The sequence below is a fragment of the Oncorhynchus clarkii genome, chromosome 33 (assembly GCF_045791955.1).
Source record: "Oncorhynchus clarkii lewisi isolate Uvic-CL-2024 chromosome 33, UVic_Ocla_1.0, whole genome shotgun sequence".
NCBI lineage: Eukaryota > Metazoa > Chordata > Actinopteri > Salmoniformes > Salmonidae > Oncorhynchus > Oncorhynchus clarkii.
The window spans coordinates 34541542-34566493 of NC_092179.1; the positions used below are offsets into that span (position 1 = coordinate 34541542).

General features: G+C 48.3%; 1 protein-coding gene across 2 annotated transcripts; it reads left to right on the top strand.

The window, feature by feature from the left end:
• Nucleotides 1-157: 157 nt before the first annotated feature.
• On the top strand, nucleotides 158-23318 carry LOC139393218 (cyclin-D-binding Myb-like transcription factor 1; the record flags this gene model as incomplete). 2 transcript variants are annotated; one of them, XM_071141661.1, is given in 13 exon segments in its annotated part: nucleotides 158-333; nucleotides 4102-4208; nucleotides 13221-13306; nucleotides 13715-13814; nucleotides 13932-14008; nucleotides 14108-14265; nucleotides 20497-20529; nucleotides 20608-20717; nucleotides 21331-21559; nucleotides 21972-22123; nucleotides 22675-22845; nucleotides 22975-23054; nucleotides 23160-23318. In XM_071141661.1, coding segments are annotated over 12 exon segments (1461 nt in total), but the record flags the coding sequence as incomplete, so codon positions are not given.
• Nucleotides 23319-24952: the final 1634 nt, after the last annotated feature.

Genomic DNA, 24952 nt, shown 5'->3' on the forward strand with positions numbered 1-24952 from the left:
CTCTGACCAAAGCAACTGAAGAAACTTTGTTTTTCTGACCTTATCTGGCAACCCTCATGCCTTCTCTACCAGAGGGTAGTCACTAGTTAACACAGCCACAAAGTCATAACCCCCGCCTATTTCGACAAAATATCTTCTTAAACTCTGGTTTTAAACTAACACTGCTAACCTCATACCTAGCCCTAACATGAAATGAAGACCTTTTTTTCACGATTTTTTACGATTTCGCCTTTGTGGCTGTGTTATCTAGCGGAAACCCCACCAGAGTGGTTCTCCATCCTGGCATTTGCCTCCATCCTGGTCTCTCCGAAGTGCCCGGACCAAAAACAGGAAGTAAGTAACAAAATCAAACGTATAATTCAGATTGTGCTTGGGGCTCGATGTGGTAAAAAAAAGATAGAGCCAATGATGAAACGGGCTGCAACATAAACACAACACAATAACAACGCTGAAATGTCGACCCTGCGTAGACACCACAAGCTACAATTTCTGATCTAACATGGCGTCGGAGACTTTTCGCCTTCTTTCATTTAGCTGGCATGCTAGCTAGTTAGCATGATGTGCTATGGCTAACGACCAGCACAGGGCCTGGTTGTGTAATCATGTATACGTTGCTGCTGCTGTTTTATCTATCCTGTTGCCTAGTAACGTTACCCCTACCTGTATGTACCTATCTACTTCAATAACCTCGTACCCCTCCCTGCTCATTGACTCGGTACCCTGTGTATATGGCCAAGTTATCGTTACTCATTGTCTATTTATTCCTCATTATTTTGTCACTGTTAGTCTACACCTGTTGTTTACGAAGCATGTGACAAATACATTTTTATTTGATTTAGCCGTTATTGTAAAGCCTCTGTTTTTGACTAAGACACAGCCGTAACTATAAAAGCCTTACTGAACGAACGAGGCTAGCTAAATAATTCGTGTTTTAGCCAAAGTGCATTAGCTAGCTGGTACCACGACAACGACTGGGTGCATCTCATTCTTATTAGTTAGTTGGTGTCCTTCACTCGTCTCTTCTCCTGTCATGCACTGATCTGGGGCTAAACAAGCTACCCAACATGGTATCCACAGGCTCAGCTAGCTACATGATATGCACAGGCTCAGCGAGCTATATGATATGCACAAGCTCAACGAGCTATATGATATGCACAGGCTCAGCTAGCTACATGGTATGCACAGGCTCAGCTAGCTACATGGTATTCACAGGCTCAGCTAGCTACATGGTATTCACAGGCTCAGCTAGCTACATGATATGCGTAGGCTCAGCTAGCTACATGGTATTCACAGGCTCAGCTAGCTACATGATATATATATAGGCTCAGCTAGCTACATGGTATTCACAGGCTCAGCTAACTACATGGTATTCACAGGCTCAGCTAGCTAGCTACATGGTATTCACAGGCTCAGCTAGCTACATGATATTCACAAGCTCAGCTAGCTACATGGTATTCACAGGCTCAGCTAGCTACACGATATTCACAGGCTCAGCTAGCTACACAATATTCTCAGGCTCTGCTAGCTACACGGTATTCACAGGCTCAGCTAGCTACACGGTATTCACAGGCTCAGCTAGCTACACAATATTCTCAGGCTCAGCTAGCTACACGGTATTCACAGGCTCAGCTAGCTACACGGTATTCACAGGCTCAGCTAGCTACACAATATTCTCAGGCTCTGCTAGCTACATGGTATTCACAGGCTCAGCTAGCTAGCTACATGGTATTCACAGGCTCAGCTAGCTACATGATATGCGTAGGCTCAGCTAGCTACATGATATTCTCAGGCTCAGCTAGCTACATGATATATATAGGCTCAGTTAGCTACATGATATTCACAAGCTCAGCTAGCTACACGGTATTCACAGGCTCAGCTAGCTACACAGTATTCACAGGCTCAGCTAGCTACACAATATTCTCAGGCTCTGCTAGCTACACGGTATTCACAGGCTCAGCTAGCTACACGGTATTCACAGGCTCAGCTAGCTACATGGTATTCACAGGCTCAGCTAGCTACATGGTATCCACAGGCTCAGCGAGCTACATGATATGCACAGGCTCAGCTAGCTACATGGTATGCACAGGCTCAGCTAGCTACATGATATATATATAGGCTCAGCTAGCTACATTATATTCTCAGGCTCAGCTAGCTACACAATATTCTCAGGCTCAGCTAGCTACACGGTATTCACAGGCTCAGCTAGCTACACGGTATTCACAGGCTCAGCTAGCTACACGGTATTCACAGGCTCAGCTAGCTACACGGTATTCACAGGCTCAGCTAGCTACATGGTATTCACAGTAGAGGTTGACAGATTATGTTTCAACGCCGATACCGATTATTGGAGGATCAAAAAAGCCAATACCGATTAATTTTTTATTTGTAATAATGACAATTACAACAATACTGAATTAACACTTATTTTAACTTAATATAAAACATAAATAAAATCAATTTAGCCTCAAATAAATAATGAAACATGTTCAATTTGGTTTAAATAATGCAAAAACAAAGTGTTGGAGAAGAAAGTAATATGTGCCATGTAAAAATGTGTGCCATGTAAAAAAGCTAATGTTTCAGTTCCTTGATCAGAACATGAGAACATGTTCCTTTTAACATGAGACTTCAATATTCCAAGGTAAGAGGTTTTAGGTTGTAGTTAATATAGTATTTATAGGACTATTTCTCTCTATACCGTTTGTATTTCATATACCTTTGACTATTGGATGTTCTTATAGGCACTTTAGTATTGCCAGTGTAACAGTATAGCTTCCGTCCCTCTCCTCGCCCCTACCTGGGCTCGAACCAGCAACACATCACAACAGCCACACTCGAAGCATTGTTACCCATTGCTCCACAAAAGCCGCGGCCCTTGCAGCGCAAGGGGAACAACTACTCCAAATCTAAAAGCGAGTGACGTTTGAAACAGTATTAGCGCACACCCAGCTAACTAGCTAGCCATTTCACATTGGTTACACCAGCCATTAGGCTGATAGGCTTGAAATCATAAACAGCGCTCTGCTTGCAAAGAGCTGCTGGCAAAACACACGAAAGTGCTGTTTGAATGAATGATTACGGGCCTGCTGCTGCTCAGTCAGACTGCTCTATCAAATCAGACTTAATTACAACATAATAACACACAGAAATACGAGCCTTTGGTCATTAATATGATCGAATCCGGAAACTATCATTTTGAAAACAAAACGTTTATTATTTCAGTGAAATACGGAACCGTTCGGTATTTTATCTAACGGGTGGCATCCCTAAGTCTAAATATTCTTGTTACATTGCACAACCTTCAATGTTATGTCATAATTACGTAAAATTCTGGCAAATTAGTTCGCAATGAGCCAGGCAGCCCAAACTGTTGCATATACCCTGACTCTGCGTGCAATGAACGCAAGAGAAATGACACAATTTCACCTGGTTAATATTGCCTGCTAAACTGGATCAGTAGTTATAACTAGTGATTATGATTGATTGTTTTTTATAAGATAAGTTTAATGCTAGCTAGCAATTTACCTTGGCTTCTACTACATTCGCGTAACAGGCAGGCTACTCGTGGAGTGCAATGGTTAGAGCGTTGGACTAGTTAACTGCGGTTGCAAGATTGGACCCCTGAGCTGACAAGGTGAAAATCTGTCGTTCTGCCCCTGAACAAGGCAGTTAACCCACAGTAGGCCGTCATTGAAAATAAGAATGTCTTCTTAACTGACTTGCCTAGTTAAATAAAATGTCTACAAAAAAATAAAATGTGTGTGTGTGTGTATATATATATATATATAATTATCGGAAATCGGCGCCCAAAAATACTGATTTCCAAATGGTTAGGAAAACTTTAAATATGCCCTAATTAATTGGCCATTCCGATTAATCAGTTCACCTCTAATTCAAGCACACAGTTTGTTATATTTGACTCAGTTGAGAGAGATTCACTGATCCAGATCTGGGGCCTCCTTGTGTCCTATTTTATTGTGTCCTATTTCCTTGTTGTACTGCCCATCTAAATGTGGTCAACTATTATAAATTAATGGCATATCTTTCTTGACACGCATGCTATCAGTGTAGTTTAAGTGTGTGTGTGTGTGTGTGTTTCAGTATGAGCACGGGGGAAGACGAGGACTCGGTGACCCTGGAGTCTGTCAACTCGGTCACTCTCACCCAGGACAGCGACGGCAGCATCATACTACACTGTCCTCCACACGGTAACACACACATTATCTTCCACACGGTAACACACACATTATCTTCCACACGGTAACACACACATTATCTTCCACACGGTAACACGCACATTATGATGCAGAGTGGTTAGTTATGATGCAGAGTGGTTAGTTATGATGCAAGGTGGTCATTTATAATGCAGGGTGTTTAGTTATGATGCAGGGTGGTTAGTTATGATGCAAGGTGGTCATTTATAATGCAGGGTGTTTAGTTATGATGCAGGGTGGTTAGTTATGATGCAGGGTGGTCATTTATAATGCAGGGTGTTTAGTTATGATGCAGGGTGGTTAGTTATGATGCAGGGTGTTTAGTTATGATGCAAGGTGGTTAGTTATGATGCAGGGTGGTTAGTTATGATGCAGAGTGGTTAGTTATGATGCAAGGTGGTCATTTATAATGCAGGGTGGTTAGTTATGATGCAGAGTGGTTAGTTATAATGCAGAGTGGTTAGTTATGATGCAAGGTGGTCATTTATAATGCAGGGTGGTTAGTTATGATGCAGGGTGGTTAGTTATGATGCAGGGTGGTTAGTTATGATGCAGGGTGGTTAGTTATAATGCAGAGTGGTTAGTTATGATGCAAGGTGGTCATTTATAATGCAGGGTGGTTAGTTATGATGCAGGGTGGTTAGTTATGATGCAATGTGGTCATTTATAATGCAGGGTGTTTAGTTATGATGCAGGGTGGTTAGTTATGATGCAGGGTGTTTAGTTATGATGCAGGGTGTTTAGTTATGATGCAGGGTGGTTAGTTATGATGCAGGGTGGTTAGTTATGATGCAGGGTGGTTAGTTATGATGCAGGGTGTTTAGTTATGATGCAGGGTGTTTAGTTATGATGCAGGGTGGTTAGTTATGATGCAGGGTGGTTAGTTATGATGCAGGGTGGTTAGTTATGATGCAGGGTGTTTAGTTATGATGCAGGGTGGTTAGTTATGATGCAGGGTGGTTAGTTATGATGCAGGGTGGTTAGTTATGATGCAAGGTGGTCATTTATAATGCAGGGTGGTTAGTTATGATGCAGGGTGGTTAGTTATGATGCAAGGTGGTCATTTATAATGCAGGGTGTTTAGTTATGATGCAGGGTGGTTAGTTATGATGCAGGGTGTTTAGTTATGATGCAGGGTGGTTAGTTATGATGCAGGGTGGTTAGTTATGATGCAGGGTGGTTAGTTATGATGCAGGGTGGTTAGTTATGATGCAGGGTGGTTAGTTATGATGCAGGGTGGTTAGTTATAATGCAGGGTGGTTAGTTATGATGCAAGGTGGTCATTTATAATGCAGGGTGGTTAGTTATGATGCAGGGTGGTTAGTTATGATGCAGGGTGGTTAGTTATGATGCAGGCTGGTTAGTTATGATGCAGGGTGGTTTGTTATGATGCAGGGTGGTTAGTTATGATGCAGGGTAGTTAGTTATGATGCAGGGTGGTTAGTTATGATGCAGGGTGGTCATTTATAATGCAGGGTGGTTAGTTATGATGCAGGGTGGTCATTTATAATGCAGGGTGGTTAGTTATGATGCAGGGTGGTCATGTATAATGCAGGGTGGTTAGTTATGATGCAGGGTGGTCATTTATAATGCAGGGTGGTTAGTTATGATGCAGGGTGGTTATTTATGATGCAGGGTGGTTAGTTATGATGCAGGGTAGTTAGTTATGATGCAGGGTGGTTACTTATGATGCAGGGTGGTTAGTTATGATGCAGGGTGGTTTGTTATGATGCAGGGTGGTTAGTTATGATGCAGGGTGGTTAGTTATGATGCAGGGTGGTTAGTTATAATGCAGGGTGGTTAGTTATGATGCAGGGTGGTTATTTATAATGCAGGGTGGTTAGTTATGATGCAAGGTGGTTAGTTATGATGCAGGGTGGTTAGTTATGATGCAGGCTGGTTACTTATGATGCAGGGTGGTTAGTTATAATGCAGGGTGTTTAGTTATGATGCAGGGTGGTTAGTTATGATGCAGGGTGGTTTGTTATGATGCAGGGTGGTTAGTTATGATGCAGGGTAGTTAGTTATGATGCAAGGTGGTCATTTATAATGCAGGGTGGTTAGTTATGATGCAGGGTGGTTAGTTATGATGCAGGGTGGTTAGTTATGATGCAGGGTGGTTAGTTATGATGCAGGGTGGTTAGTTATGATGCAGGGTGGTCATTTATAATGCAGGGTGGTTAGTTATGATGCAGGGTGGTCATTTATAATGCAGGGTGGTTAGTTATGATGCAGGGTGGTTAGTTATGATGCAGGGTGGTTAGTTATGATGCAGGGTGGTTAGTTATGATGCAGGGTGGTTAGTTATGATGCAGGGTGGTTAGTTATGATGCAGGGTGGTTAGTTATGATGCAGGGTGGTTAGTTATGATGCAGGGTGGTCATTTATAATGCAGGGTGGTTAGTTATGATGCAGGGTGGTTAGTAGATCAGACAGTCTTGACTCCCCTATAAAGTCGACTTCAATGTTGAATGCGCTCATGATTTTCCACATGGGAACATGTAAGTTTCCTTCAACTATCAGTCTTTCAGATAGATGACACAGGAACCTTGGTATAAAACTCTTTAGTAATAAAATGCAATTGCAGACAGAGATTCACATACAGAATACCTCATTAGTCTATAGTAAAGATCTGTGTGGTGAAACAGGAGACAACGCTCCTTATAGTAGTTGGTGTGGACAACCTACCGTCAATCATACCTTAACATTGTTGCACTGGATTAGATACAAAGTATCTAAGATGAGTAAAACATGTGCAGACTGTGGTTTCTCTCTCTGCTACCTCGGACTTGAGGCTGGGTGACTATCAGCAGGTGCAGGCAGCTCTCAGCCTGAGAACTGAAGCAGTACATCTCCATTTACACAGTACTTTTCCATCACTGCGCATTGCAAGCATCTAAAGGTTATCACATATATACAGTAATCATGGGGCTGGTGTAGTCCCCCCCCGACCCCCAACTAACAGACACGTTGATGTTGGGTATATATACAGTAATCATAGGGCTGGTGTAGTCCCCACCCCACCCCCAACTAACAGACACGTTGATGTTGGGTATATATACAGTAATCATAGGGCTGGTGTAGTCCCCCCCCGACCCCCAACTAACAGACACGTTGATGTTGGGTATATATACAGTAATCATGGGGCTAGTGTAGTCCCCCCCCCCACCCCCAACTAACAGACACATTGATGTTGGGTGTATATACAGTAATCATGGGGCTGGTGTAGTCCCACCCCCACCCCCAACTAACAGACACGTTGATGTTGGGTATATATACAGTAATCATGGGGCTGGTGTAGTCCCCCCCGACCCCCAACTAACAGACACGTTGATGTTGGGTATATATACAGTAATCATGGGGCTGGTGTAGTCCCCCCCCCCCGACCCCCAACTAACAGATACGTTGATGTTGGGTATATATACAGTAATCATGGGTCTGGTGGAGTCCCACAGAGGGCAGGGTAAACAGACTGGTAGACTATATTGTCACTACGAATGGTGGACAGAGGCCAGGATAGACAGACTGGTCGACTACACTGAGTATACCAAACATTAGGAACACCTTCCTAATATGGAGTTGCTCCCCCCCCCCCCCTTCCTTTTGCCCTCACAACAGCCTTAATTCATTGGGTCGTGGACTCCACAAGGTGTCAATAGTTCCACAAGGATGCTGGCCCATGTTGACACGCCAATGCTTCCCACAGTTGTGTAAAGTTGGCTGGACGTCCTCTGGGTGGTGGACCATTCTTGATACACACAGGAAACGGTTGAGCGTGAAAACCCCAGCAGCGTTGCAGTTCTTGACCCAAACCGGTGCTCCTGGCACCTACTATCATAACCCGTTCAGACACTTCAACATGTTGTCTTGTCTATTCACCCTCTGAATGGCACACAGACACAATCCATGTCTCCATTGTCTCAAGGCTTAACAATCCTTCTTCAACCTGTCTCCTCCCCTTCATCTACTCTGAAGTGGATTTAACAAGTGACATCAATAAGGGATCATAGCTTTCACCTGGATTCACCTGGTCAGTCTGTCATGGAAAGAGCAGGTGTTCATAATATTTTGTATACTCAGTGTTTATCACTTTTTTTTAAAAATGTAACCTTTATTTAACATGTCAGTTAAGAACACATTCTGATTTCCAATGATGGCCTAGGAACAGTGGGTTAACTGGTCTAGGAACAGTGGGTTAACTGGTCTAGGAACAGTGGGTTAACTGGTCTAGGAACAGTGGGTTAACTGGTCTAGGAACAGTGGGTTAACTGGTCTGGGAACGGTGGGTTAACTGGTCTAGGAACGGTGGGTTAACTGGTCTAGGAACGGTGGGTTAATTGGTCTAGGAACGGTGGGTTAACTGGTCTAGGAACGTGGGTTAACTGGTCTAGGAACAGTGGGTTAACTGGTCTAGGAACAGTGGGTTAACTGGTCTAGGAACAGTGGGTTAACTGGTCTAGGAACAGTGGAACAGTGGGTTAACTGGTCTAGGAACAGTGGGATAACTGGTCTAGGAACAGTGGGTTAACTGGTCTGGGAACAGTGGGTTAACTGGTCTGGGAACAGTGGGTTAACTGGTCTAGGAACAGTGGGTTAACTGGTCTAGGAACAGTGGGTTAACTGGTCTAGGAACAGTGGGTTAACTGGTCTAGGAACAGTGGGTTAACTGGTCTAGGAACAGTGGGTTAACTGGTCTAGGAACAGTGGAACAGTGGGTTAACTGGTCTAGGAACAGTGGGTTAACTGGTCTGGGAACAGTGGGTTAACTGGTCTAGGAACAGTGGGGTTAACTGGTCTAGGAACAGTGGGGTTAACTGGTCTAGGAACAGTGGGTTAACTGATGTCCTACAGTGTATTTGTATTTCCCCATTACTTCCTGCCAAGGCAGCAGCTACTCTTCCTGGGGTTTATTATGGATCCCCATTACTTCCTGCCAAGGCAGCAGCTACTCTTCCTGGGGTTTATTATGGATCCCCATTACTTCCTGCCAAGGCAGCAGCTACTCTTCCTGGGGTTTATTATGGATCCCCATTACTTCCTGCCAAGGCAGCAGCTACTCTTCCTGGGGTCCAGACATATTAAAGCACTTCCATTACAGATAAAACAGTATAACATTATTACACCACTACATATCTACAATACAACATGTATAAAACCATCATACAACAATATCACATTGTATACATATGCATGTGTCTGTACATTTTGTTTGTGTCTCTTCACAGTCCCCTTTTTAGATCTGATTCTCCTTCTGCATCAGTTACCTGATGTGGAATAGAGTTCCATGTAGTCATGGCTCTATGTAGTACTGTGGAATAGAGTTCCATGTAGTCATGGCTCTATGTAGTACTGTGGAATAGAGTTCCATGTAGTCATGGCTCTATGTAGTACTGTGGAATAGAGTTCCATGTAGTCATGGCTCTATGTAGTACTGTGGAATAGAGTTCCATGTAGTCATGGCTCTATGTAGTACTGTGGAATAGAGTTCCATGTAGTCATGGCTCTATGTAGTACTGTGGAATAGAGTTCCATGTAGTCATGGCTCTATGTAGTACTGTGGAATAGAGTTCCATGTAGTCATGGCTCTATGTAGTACTGTGGAATAGAGTTCCATGTAGTCATGGCTCTATGTAGTACTGTGGAATAGAGTTCCATGTAGTCATGGCTCTATGTAGTACTGTGGAATAGAGTTCCATGTAGTCATGGCTCTATGTAGTACTGTGGAATAGAGTATCATGTAGTCATGGCTCTATGTAGTACTGTGGAATAGAGTTCCATGTAGTCATGGCTCTATGCAGTACTGTGGAATAGAGTATCATGTAGTCATGGCTCTATGTAGTACTGTGGAATAGAGTTCCATGTAGTCATGGCTCTATGTAGTACTGTGGAATAGAGTTCCATGTAGTCATGGCTCTATGTAGTACTGTGGAATAGAGTTCCATGTAGTCATGGCTCTATGTAGTACTGTGGAATAGAGTTCCATGTAGTCATGACTCTATGTGGTACTGTGGAATAGAGTTAGTTCCATGTAGTCATGACTCTATGTAGTACTGTGCGCCTCCCATAGTCTGTTCTGGACTTGGGGACTGTGAAGAGAGCTCTGGTGGCATGACTGGTGGGGTTTGCATGGGTGTCCAAGCTGTGTGCAAATATTTTAAACAGACAGCTTGGTACATTCAGCTTGTCAACACCTCTTACACGAACAAGTAGTGATGAAGTCAATCTCTCCTCCACTTTCAGCCAGGAGAGATTGACATGCATATGTATTAATATTAGCTCTCTGTGTACATCCAAGTGCAAGTGTTCTGTGCCAACTGCAATGTTCTTAAGTCCTTTTTTGTGGCACCTGACCATACAACTGAACAGTAGTCAAGGTGCGACAAAACCAGGGCCTGTAGGACCTGCCTTGTTGATAATGCTGTTAAGAAGGTAGAAACTAGGGCCTGTAGGACCTGCCTTGTTGATAGTGCTGTTAAGAAGGTAGAAACTAGGGCCTGTAGGACCTGCCTTGTTGATAGTGCTGTTAAGAAGGTAGAAACTAGGGCCTGTAGGACCTGCCTTGTTGATAGTGCTGTTAAGAAGGTAGAAACTAGGGCCTGTAGGACCTGCCTTGTTGATAGTGTTGTTAAGAAGGTAGAAACTAGGGCCTGTAGGACCTGCCTTGTTGATAGTGTTGTTAAGAAAGTAGAGCAGTGCTTTATCATGGACAGACTTCTCCCCATCTTAGCAACTGTTGTATCAATATGTTTAGACCATGACAGTTTACAATCCAGGGTTACTCCAAGCAGTTTAGTCTCCTCAACTTGCTCAATTTCCACATTATTCATTATGAGATGTAGTTGAGGTTTAGGGTTTAGTGAATGATTTGTCCCAAATACAATGCTTTTAGTTTTGGAAATATTTAGGGCTAACTTATTCCTTGCCACCCATTCTGAAACTAACTGCAGCTCTTTGTTGAGTGTTGCAGTCATTTCAGTCGCTGTAGTAGCTGACATGTATAGTGTTGAGTCAACCCGAAAACAGAGACACTGGCTTTACTCAAAGTCAATGGCGTGTCGTTAGTAAACATTGAAAACAGTAAGGGTCCTAAACAGCTGCCCTGGAGAATGCCTGATTCTACCTGGATTATGTTGGAGAGGCTTCCATTCTAGAACACCCTCTGTGTTCTGTTACCTGGATTATGTTGGAGAGGCTTCCATTCTAGAACACCCTCTGTGTTCTGTTACCTGGATTATGTTGGAGAGGATTCCATTAGAGAACACCCTCTGTGTTCTGTTACCTGGATTATGTTGGAGAGGATTCCATTAGAGAACACCCTCTGTTCTGTTAGACAGGTAACTCTTCATCCACATTATAGCAGGGGGTGTAAAACCATAACACACGTCTTTCCAGCAGCAGACTATGATCAATCATGTCCAAATCTGCACTGAAGTCTAACAAGACAGCCCCCACAATCATTTTATCATCAATTTCTATCAGCCAATCATCAGTCATTTGTGTAAGTGCTGTGCTTGTTGAATGTCTTCTTCCATACTGACTTAACGGAATTCAAAAGTACAATTCTTGTCTTTCATAATTTGGTCCGATATACCTGGATGTGTAGTGTCAGCGTTTGTTGCTGGCATGTCATCTCTAAATTTGCTAATCTTGCCAATGAAAAAGTCATTAAAGTAGTTGGCAATATCAGTGGGCTTTGTGATGAATGAGCCATCTGATTCAATGAATGATGGAGCCGAGTTGGCTTTTGTTCCCAAAATGTAATTTAAGATGCTCCAAAGCTTTTTACTATCATTCTTTATGTAAATACATTTTTGTTTCATAGTATAGTTTATTTTTATTTAGTTTAGTCACATGATTTCTTAATTTGCAGTACGTTTGCCAATCAGTTGGGCTGCCAGGCTTATTTGTCATTCCTTTTGCCTCATCCCTCTCAACCATACAATTTTTAAATTCCTCATCAATCCGCAGGGATTTAACAGTTTTTACAGTAATTTTCTTAATGGGTTCATGCTTATTAGTAACTAGAATAAGCAATTACATAAATGTGTCAAGTGCAGCATCTGGTTGCTCCTCATTACACACCACAGACCAGCAGCGTCTGGTTGCTCCTCATTACACACCACAGACCAGCAGCGTCTGGTTGCTCCTTATTACACACCACAGACCAGCAGCGTCTGGTTGCTCCTCATTACACACCACAGACCAGCAGCGTCTGGTTTCTCCTCATTACACACCACAGACCAGCAGCGTCTGGTTGCTCCTCATTACACACCACAGACCAGCAGCGTCTGGTTGCTCCTCATTACACACCACAGACCAGCAGCGTCTGGTTGCTCCTCATTACACACCACAGACCAGCAGCTTCTGGTTGCTCCTCATTACACACCACAGACCAGCAGCGTCTGGTTGCTCCTCATTACACACCACAGACCAGCAGCGTCTGGTTGCTCCTCATTACACACCACAGACCAGCAGCGTCTGGTTGCTCCTCATTACACACCACAGACCAGCAGCGTCTGGTTGCTCCTCATTACACACCACAGACCAGCAGCGTCTGGTTGCTCCTCATTACACACCACAGACCGGCAAATAATCTTTACATTATCAACATATGAATCACTACAAAACTTCTTGTATGACCTTTTGAACCCTATATTAGGTCCAGCCTTTGGAACTTTGGTTTTCCTAGATATGGCTATTATATTGTGATCACTACATCCTATGGATTTGGATACTGCTTTAAAACAAGTTTCTGCAGCATTAGTAAAGAGATGATCAGTACATATTGATTATTTAATTCCTATGCTGTTTGTAAATACCCTGGTGGGTTGACTGATAACCTGAGGCATTCAGGGCAATTAAGGGGACATAATTTAAGTTACTTACATTGTATCTGCCAATGCCCCTAGGACCATGTACATTTGATGCAGCATTAGGATGACTCATTGTCATAATGGTAGGGATGAACTGAGCTGGTCTTGGGTCATTGATAAGTCTTTGTTTCAGTGTCAGAGGGAGACGAGAGCTTCGAGGTGACTATGACCGCCACCGACGACAGTGACATTACAGAAGAGGGGGTGGCCCAGATACAGGTACCTGACAAACCCCTCCCACGACCTCTTTCTCTCCTCTCATTCTCTCCTCTTCCTCTCTTCTCCTCTGATTCTCTCTCCTCTTCTAATTCTCTCTCTCCTCCTCATTCCCTCTCCTCCTTTCATTCTCTCTCCTCTCTTTCTCGTCTCCTCTCATCTTCTCCTCTCTCCTTTCATTCTCTCTCCTCTCTTTCTCTTCTCCTCTCATCTTCTCCTCTCTCCTCTCATCTTCTCCTCTCTCCTTTCATTCTCTCTCCTCTCCTCGTCTCCTCTCTCCTTTCATTCTCTCTCCTCTCATCTTCTCCTCTCTCCTCTCTTTCTCGTCTCCTCTCCTCGTCTCCTCTCTCCTTTCATTCTCTCTCCTCTCCCCTCCCGTCCTCTTAATTTTTCTTTACTGTGTGTGTGTAGATCTTGCAGAGTGAGGATCCTCAGAACAGTGAAGAGATATCTCCTGTCAGCCAGGCCTGGTTCACCACCAAGGAGGATAAAGACACACTGGTTAACAAAGGTGTACATACAATGCACATGGAGCTTGCTACATATATCTGTGGTTGGTCAGTGGGTTTACGCAGGCTGTGATTGGTCAGTGGGCTAACAGAGGCTGTGATTGGTTGTTTGTCTGCAGGTCATAAGTGGAAACAAGGCATGTGGTCTAAAGAGGAGATCGACCTCCTGATGAGCAACATCCAACAATATGTGAAGGTACACACGCACACACACACACACACACACACACACGGTAAGAGTTCCCACCAGGTGACTTGTGTTAGGGAGTCTGTACTACTTTGTGTGTGTGTGCAGGGTCGGGGAATGGAGGACCCAGCTGAGATCATCTTTGAGATGTCTAAGGAGGAGCGTAAGGATTTCTACCGCAGCGTGGCCTGGGGTCTGAACCGACCTCTGTTCGCCGTCTACCGACGAGTCCTCCGCATGTACGATAACCGCAACCATGTGGGCAAGTCAGTACTCCCCCCGCCCACACACACACACATCATCATACCCCCCCCACATCATCCTACCCCCCCGCATCATCATAGCCCCTCCCGCATCATCATAGCCCCTCCCGCATCATCATAGCCCCTCCCGCATCATCATTGCCCCCCCCCGCATCATCATTGCCCCCCCCCGCATCATCATTGCCCCCCCCCACATCATCATAGCCCCCCCACACATCATCATAGCCCCACCCCACACATCATCATAGCCCCTCCCGCATCATCATAGCCCCACCCCACACATCATCATAGCCCCACCCCACACATCATCATAGCCCCACCCCACACATCATCATAGCCCCACCCCACACATCATCATAGCCCCCCACACATCATCATAGCCCCACCCCACACATCATCATACCACCCCACACATCATCATAGCCCCACCCCACACATCATCATAGCCCCACCCCATACATCATCATAGCCCCACCCCACACATCATCATAGCCCCGCCCGCATCATCATTGCCCCCCCCCCCCCGCATCATCATAGCCCCCCCACACATCATCATAGCCCCACCCCACACATCATCATACCACCCCACACATCATCATAGCCCCACCCCACACATCATCATAGCCCCACCCCATACATCATCATAGCCCCACCCCACACATCATCATAGCCCCCCCGCATCATCATTCTCCCCCCCGCATCATCATAGCCCCCCCACACATCATCATAGCCCCACCCCACACATCATCATAGCCCCACCCCACACATCATCATAGCCCCCCCACATCATCATAGCCCCCCCGCATCATCATAGCCCCCCCGCATCTTCATAGCCCCACCCCACACATCATCATAGCCCCACCCCACACATCATCATAGCCCCCCCCGCATCATCATAGCCACCCCCACATCATCATTCACCCACACATCATCATACCCCCCACCACATCATTCACCCACACCATCACACCCCCCCACATCGTCAGTCACCCACACCCCCCCCCCCCACATCATCATACCCCTCCCCCCACACACACCATCATAGCAACCCATCCCCACACACACCATCATAGCAACCCCTCCCCCACACACACCATCATATCAACCCCTCCCCCCACACACACCATCATATCAACCCCTCCCCCACACACACCATCATAGCAACCCCTCCCCCACACACACCATCATAGCAACCCCTCCCCCACACACCATCATACCTCCTCCCCCCCACCCACACACCATCATATCAACCCCTCCCCCCCACCCACACACCATCATATCAACCCCTCCCCCCACACACACCGTCATAGCAACCCCTCCCCCCATACACACCGTCATAGCAACCCCTCCCCCCACACACACCGTCATAGCAACCCCTCCCCCCACACACACCGTCATAGCAACCCCTCCCCCCCACCCACACCGTCATACCTCCTCCCCCCCCCCCACCCACACCGTCATAGCAACCCCTCCCCCCACCCACACGCCGTCATAGCAACCCCTCCCCCCACACACACCGTCATAGCAACCCGTCATAGCAACCCCTCCCCCCACACACACCGTCATAGCAACCCCTCCCCCCACACACACCGTCATAGCAACCCCTCCCCCCACACACACCGTCATATCAACCCCTCCACCACACACACCGTCATAGCAACCCCTCCCCCACACACTGTCATACCTCCCCCCCCCACCCACCATCATATCAACCCCTCCCCCCACACACACCGTCATAGCAACCCCTCCCCCCACACACACCGTCATAGCAACCCCTCCCCCCACACACACCGTCATAGCAACCCCTCCCCCCACACACACCGTCATAGCAACCCCCCCCCCACACACACCGTCATAGCAACCCCTCCCCCCACACACACCGTCATAGCAACCCCTCCCCCCACACACACCGTCATAGCTCCTCCCCCCCACCCACACACCATCATATCAACCCCTCCCCCCACACACACCATCATAGCAACCCCTCCCCCCACACACACTGTCATAGCAACCCCTCCCCCCACACACACCGTCATAGCAACCCCTCCCCCCACACACACCGTCATAGCAACCCCTCCCCCCACACACACCGTCATAGCAACCCCTCCCCCCACACACACCGTCATAGCAACCCCTCCCCCCACACACACCGTCATACCTCCTCCCCCCCACCCACACGCCGTCATACCTGCTCCCCCCCACCCACACGCCGTCATAGCAACCCCTCCCCCCACACACCGTCATATCAACCCCTCCCCCCACACACCGTCATATCAACCCCTCCCCTCCACACACCGTCATATCAACCCCTCCCCCACACACACCATCATATCAACCCCTCCCCCACACACACCATCATATCAACCCCTCCCTCCACACACACCATCATATCAACCCCTCCCTCCACACACACACATCATAGCAACCCCTCCCTCCACACACACATCATAGCAACCCCTCCCTTCACACACACACACATCATAGCAACCCCTCCCTCCACACACACACACATCATAGCAACCCCTCCCTTCACACACACACACATCATAGCAACCCCTCCCTCCACACACACACACATCATAGCAACCCCTCCCTCCACACACACACACATCATAGCAACCCCTCCCCCCACACACACCGTCATACCTCCTCCCCCCCACCCACACGCCGTCATACCTGCTCCCCCCCACCCACACACCGTCATAGCAACCCCTCCCCCCACACACCGTCATATCAACCCCTCCCCCCACACACCATCATAACAACCCCTCCCCCCACACACCATCATAACAACCCCTCCCCCACACACACCATCATATCAACCCCTCCCCCCACACACACCATCATATCAACCCCTCCCCCACACACACCATCATAGCAACCCCTCCCCCACACACACCATCATAGCAACCCCTCCCCCACACACACCATCATAGCAACCCCTCCCCCACACACACCATCATACCTCCTCCCCCCCACCCACACACCATCATACCTCCTCCCCCCCACCCACACACCATCATACCTCCTCCCCCCCACCCACACACCATCATACCTCCTCCCCCCCACCCACACACCATCATATCAACCCCTCCCCCCACACACACCGTCATAGCAACCCCTCCCCCCACACACACCGTCATAGCAACCCCTCCCCCCACACACACCGTCATAGCAACCCCTCCCCCCACACACACCGTCATAGCAACCCCCCCCCACACACACCGTCATAGCAACCCCTCCCCCCACACACACCGTCATAGCAACCCCCCCCACACACACCGTCATAGCAACCCCTCCCCCACACACACCGTCATACCTCCCCCCCCCCCACCCACACACCATCATATCAACCCCTCCCCCCACACACACCGTCATAGCAACCCCTCCCCCCACACACACCGTCATAGCAACCCCTCCCCCCACACACACCGTCATACCTCCCCCCCCCACCCACACACCATCATATCAACCCCTCCCCCCACACACACCGTCATAGCAACCCCTCCCCCCACACACACCGTCATAGCAACCCCTCCCCCCACACACACCGTCATACCTCCCCCCCCCACACACACATCATAGCAACCCCTCCCCCACACACACCATCATACCTCCTCCCCCCCACCCACACACCATCATACCTCCTCCCCCCCACCCACACACCATCATACCTCCTCCCCCCCACCCACACACCATCATATCAACCCCTCCCCCCCACCCACACACCATCATATCAACCCCTCCCCCCACACACACCGTCATAGCAACCCCTCCCCCCACACACACCGTCATAGCAACCCCTCCCCCCACACACACCGTCATAGCAACCCCTCCCCCCACACACACCGTCATAGCAACCCCCCCCCACACACACCGTCATAGCAACCCCTCCCCCCACACACACCGTCATAGCAACCCCCCCCACACACACCGTCATAGCAACCCCTCCCCCACACACACCGTCATACCTCCCCCCCCCACCCACACACCATCATATCAACCCCTCCCCCCACACACACCGTCATAGCAACCCCTCCCCCCACACACACCGTCATAGCAACCCCTCCCCCCACACACACCGTCATACCTCCCCCCCCCACCCACACACCATCATATCAACCCCTCCCCCCACACACACCGTCATAGCAACCCCTCCCCCCACACACACCGTCATAGCAACCCCTCCCCCCACACACACCGTCATAGCAACCCCTCCCCCCACACACACCGTCATAGCAACCCCCCCCCCACACACACCGTCATAGCAACCCCTCCCCCCACACACACCGTCATGCCTCCTCCCCCCCACCCACACACCGTCATACCTCCTCCCCCCCACCCACACACCATCATATCAACCCCTCCCCCCACACACACCATCATAGCAACCCCTCCCCCCACACACACCGTCATAGCAACCCCTCCCCCCACACACACCGTCATAGCAACCCCTCCCCCCACACACACCGTCATAGCAACCCCTCCCCCCACACACACCGTCATAGCAACCCCTCCCCCCATACACACCGTCATAGCAACCCCTCCCTCCACACACACACATCATATCAACCCCTCCCTCCACACACACACATCATAGCAACCCCTCCCTCCACACACACACACATCATAGCAACCCCTCCCTCCACACACACACACATCATAGCAACCCCTCCCTCCACACACACACACATCATAGCAACCCCTCCCTCCACACACACACACATCATAGCAACCCCTCCCTCCACACACACACACATCATAGCAACCCCTCCCTCCACACACACACACATCATAGCAACCCCTCCCTCCACACACACACACATCATAGCAACCCCTCCCTCCCTCCACACACACACACATCATAGCAACCCCTCCCTCCACACACACACACATCATAGCAACCCCTCCCTCCACACACACACACATCATAGCAACCCCTCCCTCCACACACACACACACATCATAGCAACCCCTCCCTCCACACACACACACATCATAGCAACCCCTCCCTCCACACACACACACATCATAGCAACCCCTCCCTCCACACATCATAGCAACCCCTCCCCCCACACACACACAGCAACCCCTCCCCCCACACACACACCGTCATACCTCCTCCCCCCCACCCACACACCGTCATACCTCCTCCCCCCCACCCACACACCGTCATAGCAACCCCTCCCCCCACACACACCGTCATAGCAACCCCTCCCCCCACACACACCGTCATAGCAACCCCTCCCCCCACACACACCGTCATAGCAACCCCTCCCCCCACACACACCGTCATAGCAACCCCTCCCCCCACACACACCGTCATAGCAACCCCTCCCCCCACATACACTGTCATAGCAACCCCTCCCCCCACACACACCGTCATAGCAACCCCTCCCCCCATACACACCGTCATAGCAACCCCTCCCCCCATACACACCGTCATAGCAACCCCTCCCCCCACACACACCGTCATACCTCCCCCCCCCACCCACACGCCGTCATACCTGCAACCCCTCCCCCCACACACCGTCATATCAACCCCTCCCCCCACCCACACGTCATATCAACCCCTCCCCCCCACACACCGTCATATCAACCCCTCCCCCACACACACCATCATATCAACCCCTCCCCCACACACACCATCATATCAACCCCTCCCCCACACACACCATCATATCAACCCCTCCCTCCACACACACATCATAGCAACCCCTCCCTCCACACACACATCATAGCAACCCCTCCCTCCACACACACACATCATAGCAATCCCTCCCCCACACACACATCATAGCAACCCCTCCCTCCACACACACACATCATAGCAACCCCTCCCTCCACACACACACATCATAGCAACCCCTCCCTCCACACACACACATCATAGCAACCCCTCCCTCCACACACACACACATCATAGCAACCCCTCCCTCCACACACACACGCATCATAGCAACCCCTCCCTCCACACACACACATCATAGCAACCCCTCCCTCCACACACACACACACATCATAGCAACCCCTCCCTCCACACACACACATCATAGCAACCCCTCCCTCCACACACACACATCATAGCAACCCCTCCCTCCACACACACACATCATAGCAACCCCTCCCTCCACACACACACATCATAGCAACCCCTCCCTCCACACACACAGAGTTTTGGTGGGTTGGTGTGTGTGAGCTGATGTTGTTGTTGTTGCTGTTGTCGTTGTAAAGGTACTCTCCTGAGGAGATCAACAAGCTGAAAGAGTGAGTATGACATCACTTCCTCCTCTAAATGTGTCTCCAGTCCATATGTGCTGCAGTCTGAGGATGTGATGTGTTTAGGCTGAGACAGAAGCATGGTAATGACTGGGCCACCATAGGAGCCGCTCTGGGCCGCAGCGCCTCGTCTGTTAAAGACCGCTGCCGACTAATGAAGGACACCTGCAACACAGGTCAGATACTTTATCCTGGAGGGTTTATGCTTTAGGAAGCAGGTCAGATACTTTATCCTGGAGGGTTTATGCTTTAGGAAGCAGGTCAGATACTTTATCCTGGAGGGTTTATGCTTTAGGAAGCAGGTCAGATACTTTATCCTGGAGGGTTTATGCTTTAGGAAGCAGGTCAGATACTTTATCCTGGAGGGTTAATGCTTTAGGAAGCAGGTCAGATACTTTATCCTGGAGGGTTTATGCTTTAGGAAGCAGGTCAGATACTTTATCATGGAGGCTTTATGCTTTAGGAAGCAGGTCAAATACTTTATCATGGAGGCTTTATGCTTTAGGAAGCAGGTCAAATACTTTATCCTGGAGGGTTTATGCTTTAGGAAGCAGGTCAGACATTTTATCCTGGAGGGTTTATGCTTTAGGAAGCAGGTCAGATACTTTACCCTGGAGGGTTTATGCTTTAGGAAGCAGGTCAGATACTTTATCCTGGAGGGTTTATGCTTTAGGAAGCAGGTCAGATACTTTATCCTGGAGGATTTATGCTTTAGGAAGCAGGTCAGACACTTTATCCTGGAGGGTTTATGCTTTAGGAAGCGGGACTTACAGTTGTCTGTGTGTGTAGGGAAGTGGAGTGAGGAGGAGGAGAGGCGTCTATCGGACAGTGTCTATGCCCTGGCGGGTGTGTGTCCGGGCCGTGCGGTGACGGGCGGGGTGTCGTGGGCGGCTGTAGCTGATCTGGTGGGAACGCGGTCGGAGAAACAGTGTCGCTCTAAATGGCTCAACTACCTCAACTGGAAACAGAGTGGAGGGACGGAGTGGACCAAAGACCAGGATCTCAGCTTAGTACACAGGTAGGTCTGGGTGGTGGGGGTCTGGGTGGTGGGGGTCTGGGTGGTGGGGGTCTGGGTGGTGGGGGTCTGGGTGGTGGGTGTCTGGGTGGTGGGGATCTGGGTGGTGGGGATCTGGGTGGTGGGGGTTGGGTGTCTGGGTGGTGGGGGTCTGGGTGGTGGGGGTCTGGTATCTGGGTGGTTGGTATTTGGGTGGTGGGGGTTGGGTATCTGGGTGGTGGGTACTGGGTGGTGGTGGGTATCTGGGTGGTGGGGTTCTGGGTGGTGGGGGTCTAGGTGGTGGGGTTCTGGGTGGGTAATTACATTTATTAGAAAGCAGAATTCAAACCAGCTTTATTGATGAAAGTACCTTTATCTGGTGTCTACTTCTTCTGGCTTACTCTCTCTCCGTGTGTGTGTGTGTGTGTGTGTGCAGGATAGTGGAGTTGGATGTGGATGATGAGAATGAGTTAAAGTGGGAGGAGCTAGCGGGGGGGTGGAGCAGTGTTCGCTCTCCTCAGTGGCTCAGATCTAAGTGGTGGAGCATCAAGAGACAAGTAGCCAATCACAAGGAACTGCCCTTCCACGGTAACACCCCTGGGCCTCACCTCTGACCCTTACCTCATCTTTTCTCACCTCTGACCCGACCCTTACCTTTCCTCACCTCTGACCCTTATCTCTCATCACTCCTCACTTCTAACCCCTTACTCTGACCTCTCCTCTTGACCCCTGACCCTTACCTCTCATCATTTCTCACCTCTGACAGCTGACCCTTACCTCTCCTCACCTCTGACCCTTACCTCTCCTCACCTCTGACCCGACCTCTCCTCACCCCTGACGCTTACCTCTCCTCACCTCTAACCCCTGACGCTTACCTCTCCTCACCTCTGACCCTTACCTCTCCTGACCCCTGACCCTTAGATCTCACTCCTGACCCCTACCAACTCATCTGACCCTCTCCTGACCCCTACCTCTCACTCCTGACCTCTGATTCTTACTTCTCCCTCCTGTTCTCTGACCCTTACCTCTCCTCACCCCTGACCTCTCATATCCAGTATCAGCAACATGTTTAAATCATGCATGTTTACAAACTAGTGATAGTGTTACTACTGCAGATAATACTGTGTGTTTGTGTGTAGTGTTACTGAAGGGTCTTCAGGAGTTGATGGAGACTCAGGTGCCGTTAGGGGCGGGCACTGGGCCAGGTAGCCCTTCCCTGCAGATCCGAGTCACGCGATTGGAGGAGTGCTGTAGCTCCCCCCCCCGGCCCGTCACAGCACTGCAGATCCCCCTGCAGATCACACACCTGGGTCAGTACAGGGGAGGGGAAGTAAGTGTGTGTGTGTGTAGTGACTGGTGTCTCTATCAGCCTCAGACAGTGTGTGTGTGTGTGTGAGTGGGTGTGTGGGTGTGTGTGTACTGACTGGTGTCTCTATCAGCCTCAGACAGTGCTGGTGCCAGTGACACAGAGACCATCACCCTCAACACTGCTGCTCTGCAGACCTTACAGATCCTACCTGTGAGTTGGATTAGACCATAATATTACCTTGTAGACACAATGTTGATGTAATCCTCTTTTAATCTCACTATGCTATCACAACAATCACTGTGTGTGTGTGTGTAGTCTTTCCACCTGCACCCTACAGGGACTCCAGGGACATACTTCCTTCAGACAGCAGCCAATCAGAGCCTGCCGCTCAGCCTTTCCAGCAATCCCACCGTCACACTGACGGCTAGCTCGTCCCCCTCGTCCCCAGAACACATCATCCTACACAGCCTCTCGGTGAGTGTTAGGGATGGAGCCACATTTACAGAATGGGTCAACTTTCAGTGGACATCCCCATGAGTGTCTTTCAGAACCCCTCCTAAAACCCCACCGGTTTAGGTTTGGTTGTCAGTGACATTTAGTTAATTCCCCTGTTTGAGCGACAATTAGAGTTTTTCTTGCTGGGGAACGTAACAGGAAGTAATCTAGTAATTGATTCAGCTTTCTGTACAATAGAAGATATTTAAACCCAGACAGCTTTTAGAGAAACACTTGTGACCGATTATTATAAATAACGTTCAGTCTCTCAGTTATATTATGATAAATTACGTTCAGTCTCTGTTATATTATGATAAATAACGTTCAGTCTCTCAGTTATATTATGATAAATTACGTTCAGTCTCTGTTATATTATTATAAATTACGTTCAGTCTCTCAGTTATATTATGATAAATTACGTTTAGTCTCTCTTAGTTAGTACTATACCCCTGGTGAACTAGTCCTTAGTTAGTAATATACCCCTGGTGAACTAGTCCTTAGTTAGTAATATACCCCTGGTGAACTAGTCCTTAGTTAGTAATATACCCCTGGTGAACTAGTCCTTAGTTAGTAATATACCCCTGGTGAACTAGTCCTTAGTTAGTAATATACCCCTGGTGAACTAGTCCTTAGTTAGTAATATACCCCTGGTGAACTAGTCCTTAGTAATATACCCCTGGTGAACTAGTCCTTAGTTAGTACTATACCCCTGGTGAACTAGTCCTTAGTTAGTAATATACCCCTGGTGAACTAGTCCTTAGTTAGTAATATACCCCTGGTGAACTAGTCCTTAGTTAGTAATATACCCCTGGTGAACTAGTCCTTAGTTAGTAATATACCCCTGGTGAACTAGTCCTTAGTTAGTAATATACCCCTGGTGAACTAGTCCTTAGTTAGTAATATGCCCCTGGTGAACTAGTCCTTAGTTAGTAATATACCCCTGGTGAACTAGTCTTTAGTTAGTAATATACCCCTGGTGAACTAGTCCTTAGTTAGTAATATGCCCCTGGTGAACTAGTCCTTAGTTAGTAATATACCCCTGGTGAACTAGTCTTTAGTTAGTAATATACCCCTGGTGAACTAGTCCTTAGTTAGTAATATGCCCCTGGTGAACTAGTCCTTAGTTAGTAATATACCCCTGGTGAACTAGTCCTTAGTTAGTACTATACCCCTGGTGAACTAGTCCTTAGTTAGTACTATACCCCTGGTGAACTAGTCCTTAGTAATATACCCCTGGTGAACTAGTCCTTAGTTAGTACTATACCCCTGGTGAACTAGTCCTTAGTTAGTACTATACCCCTGGTGAACTAGTCCTTAGTAATATACCCCTGGTGAACTAGTCCTTAGTTAGTAATATACCCCTGGTGAACTAGTCCTTAGTTAGTAATATACCCCTGGTGAACTAGTCCTTAGTTAGTAATATACCCCTGGTGAACTAGTCCTTAGTTAGTAATATACCCCTGGTGAACTAGTCCTTAGTTAGTAATATACCCCTGGTGAACTAGTCCTTAGTTAGTAATATACCCCTGGTGAACTAGTCCTTAGTAATATACCCCTGGTGAACTAGTCCTTAGTTAGTACTATACCCCTGGTGAACTAGTCCTTAGTTAGTA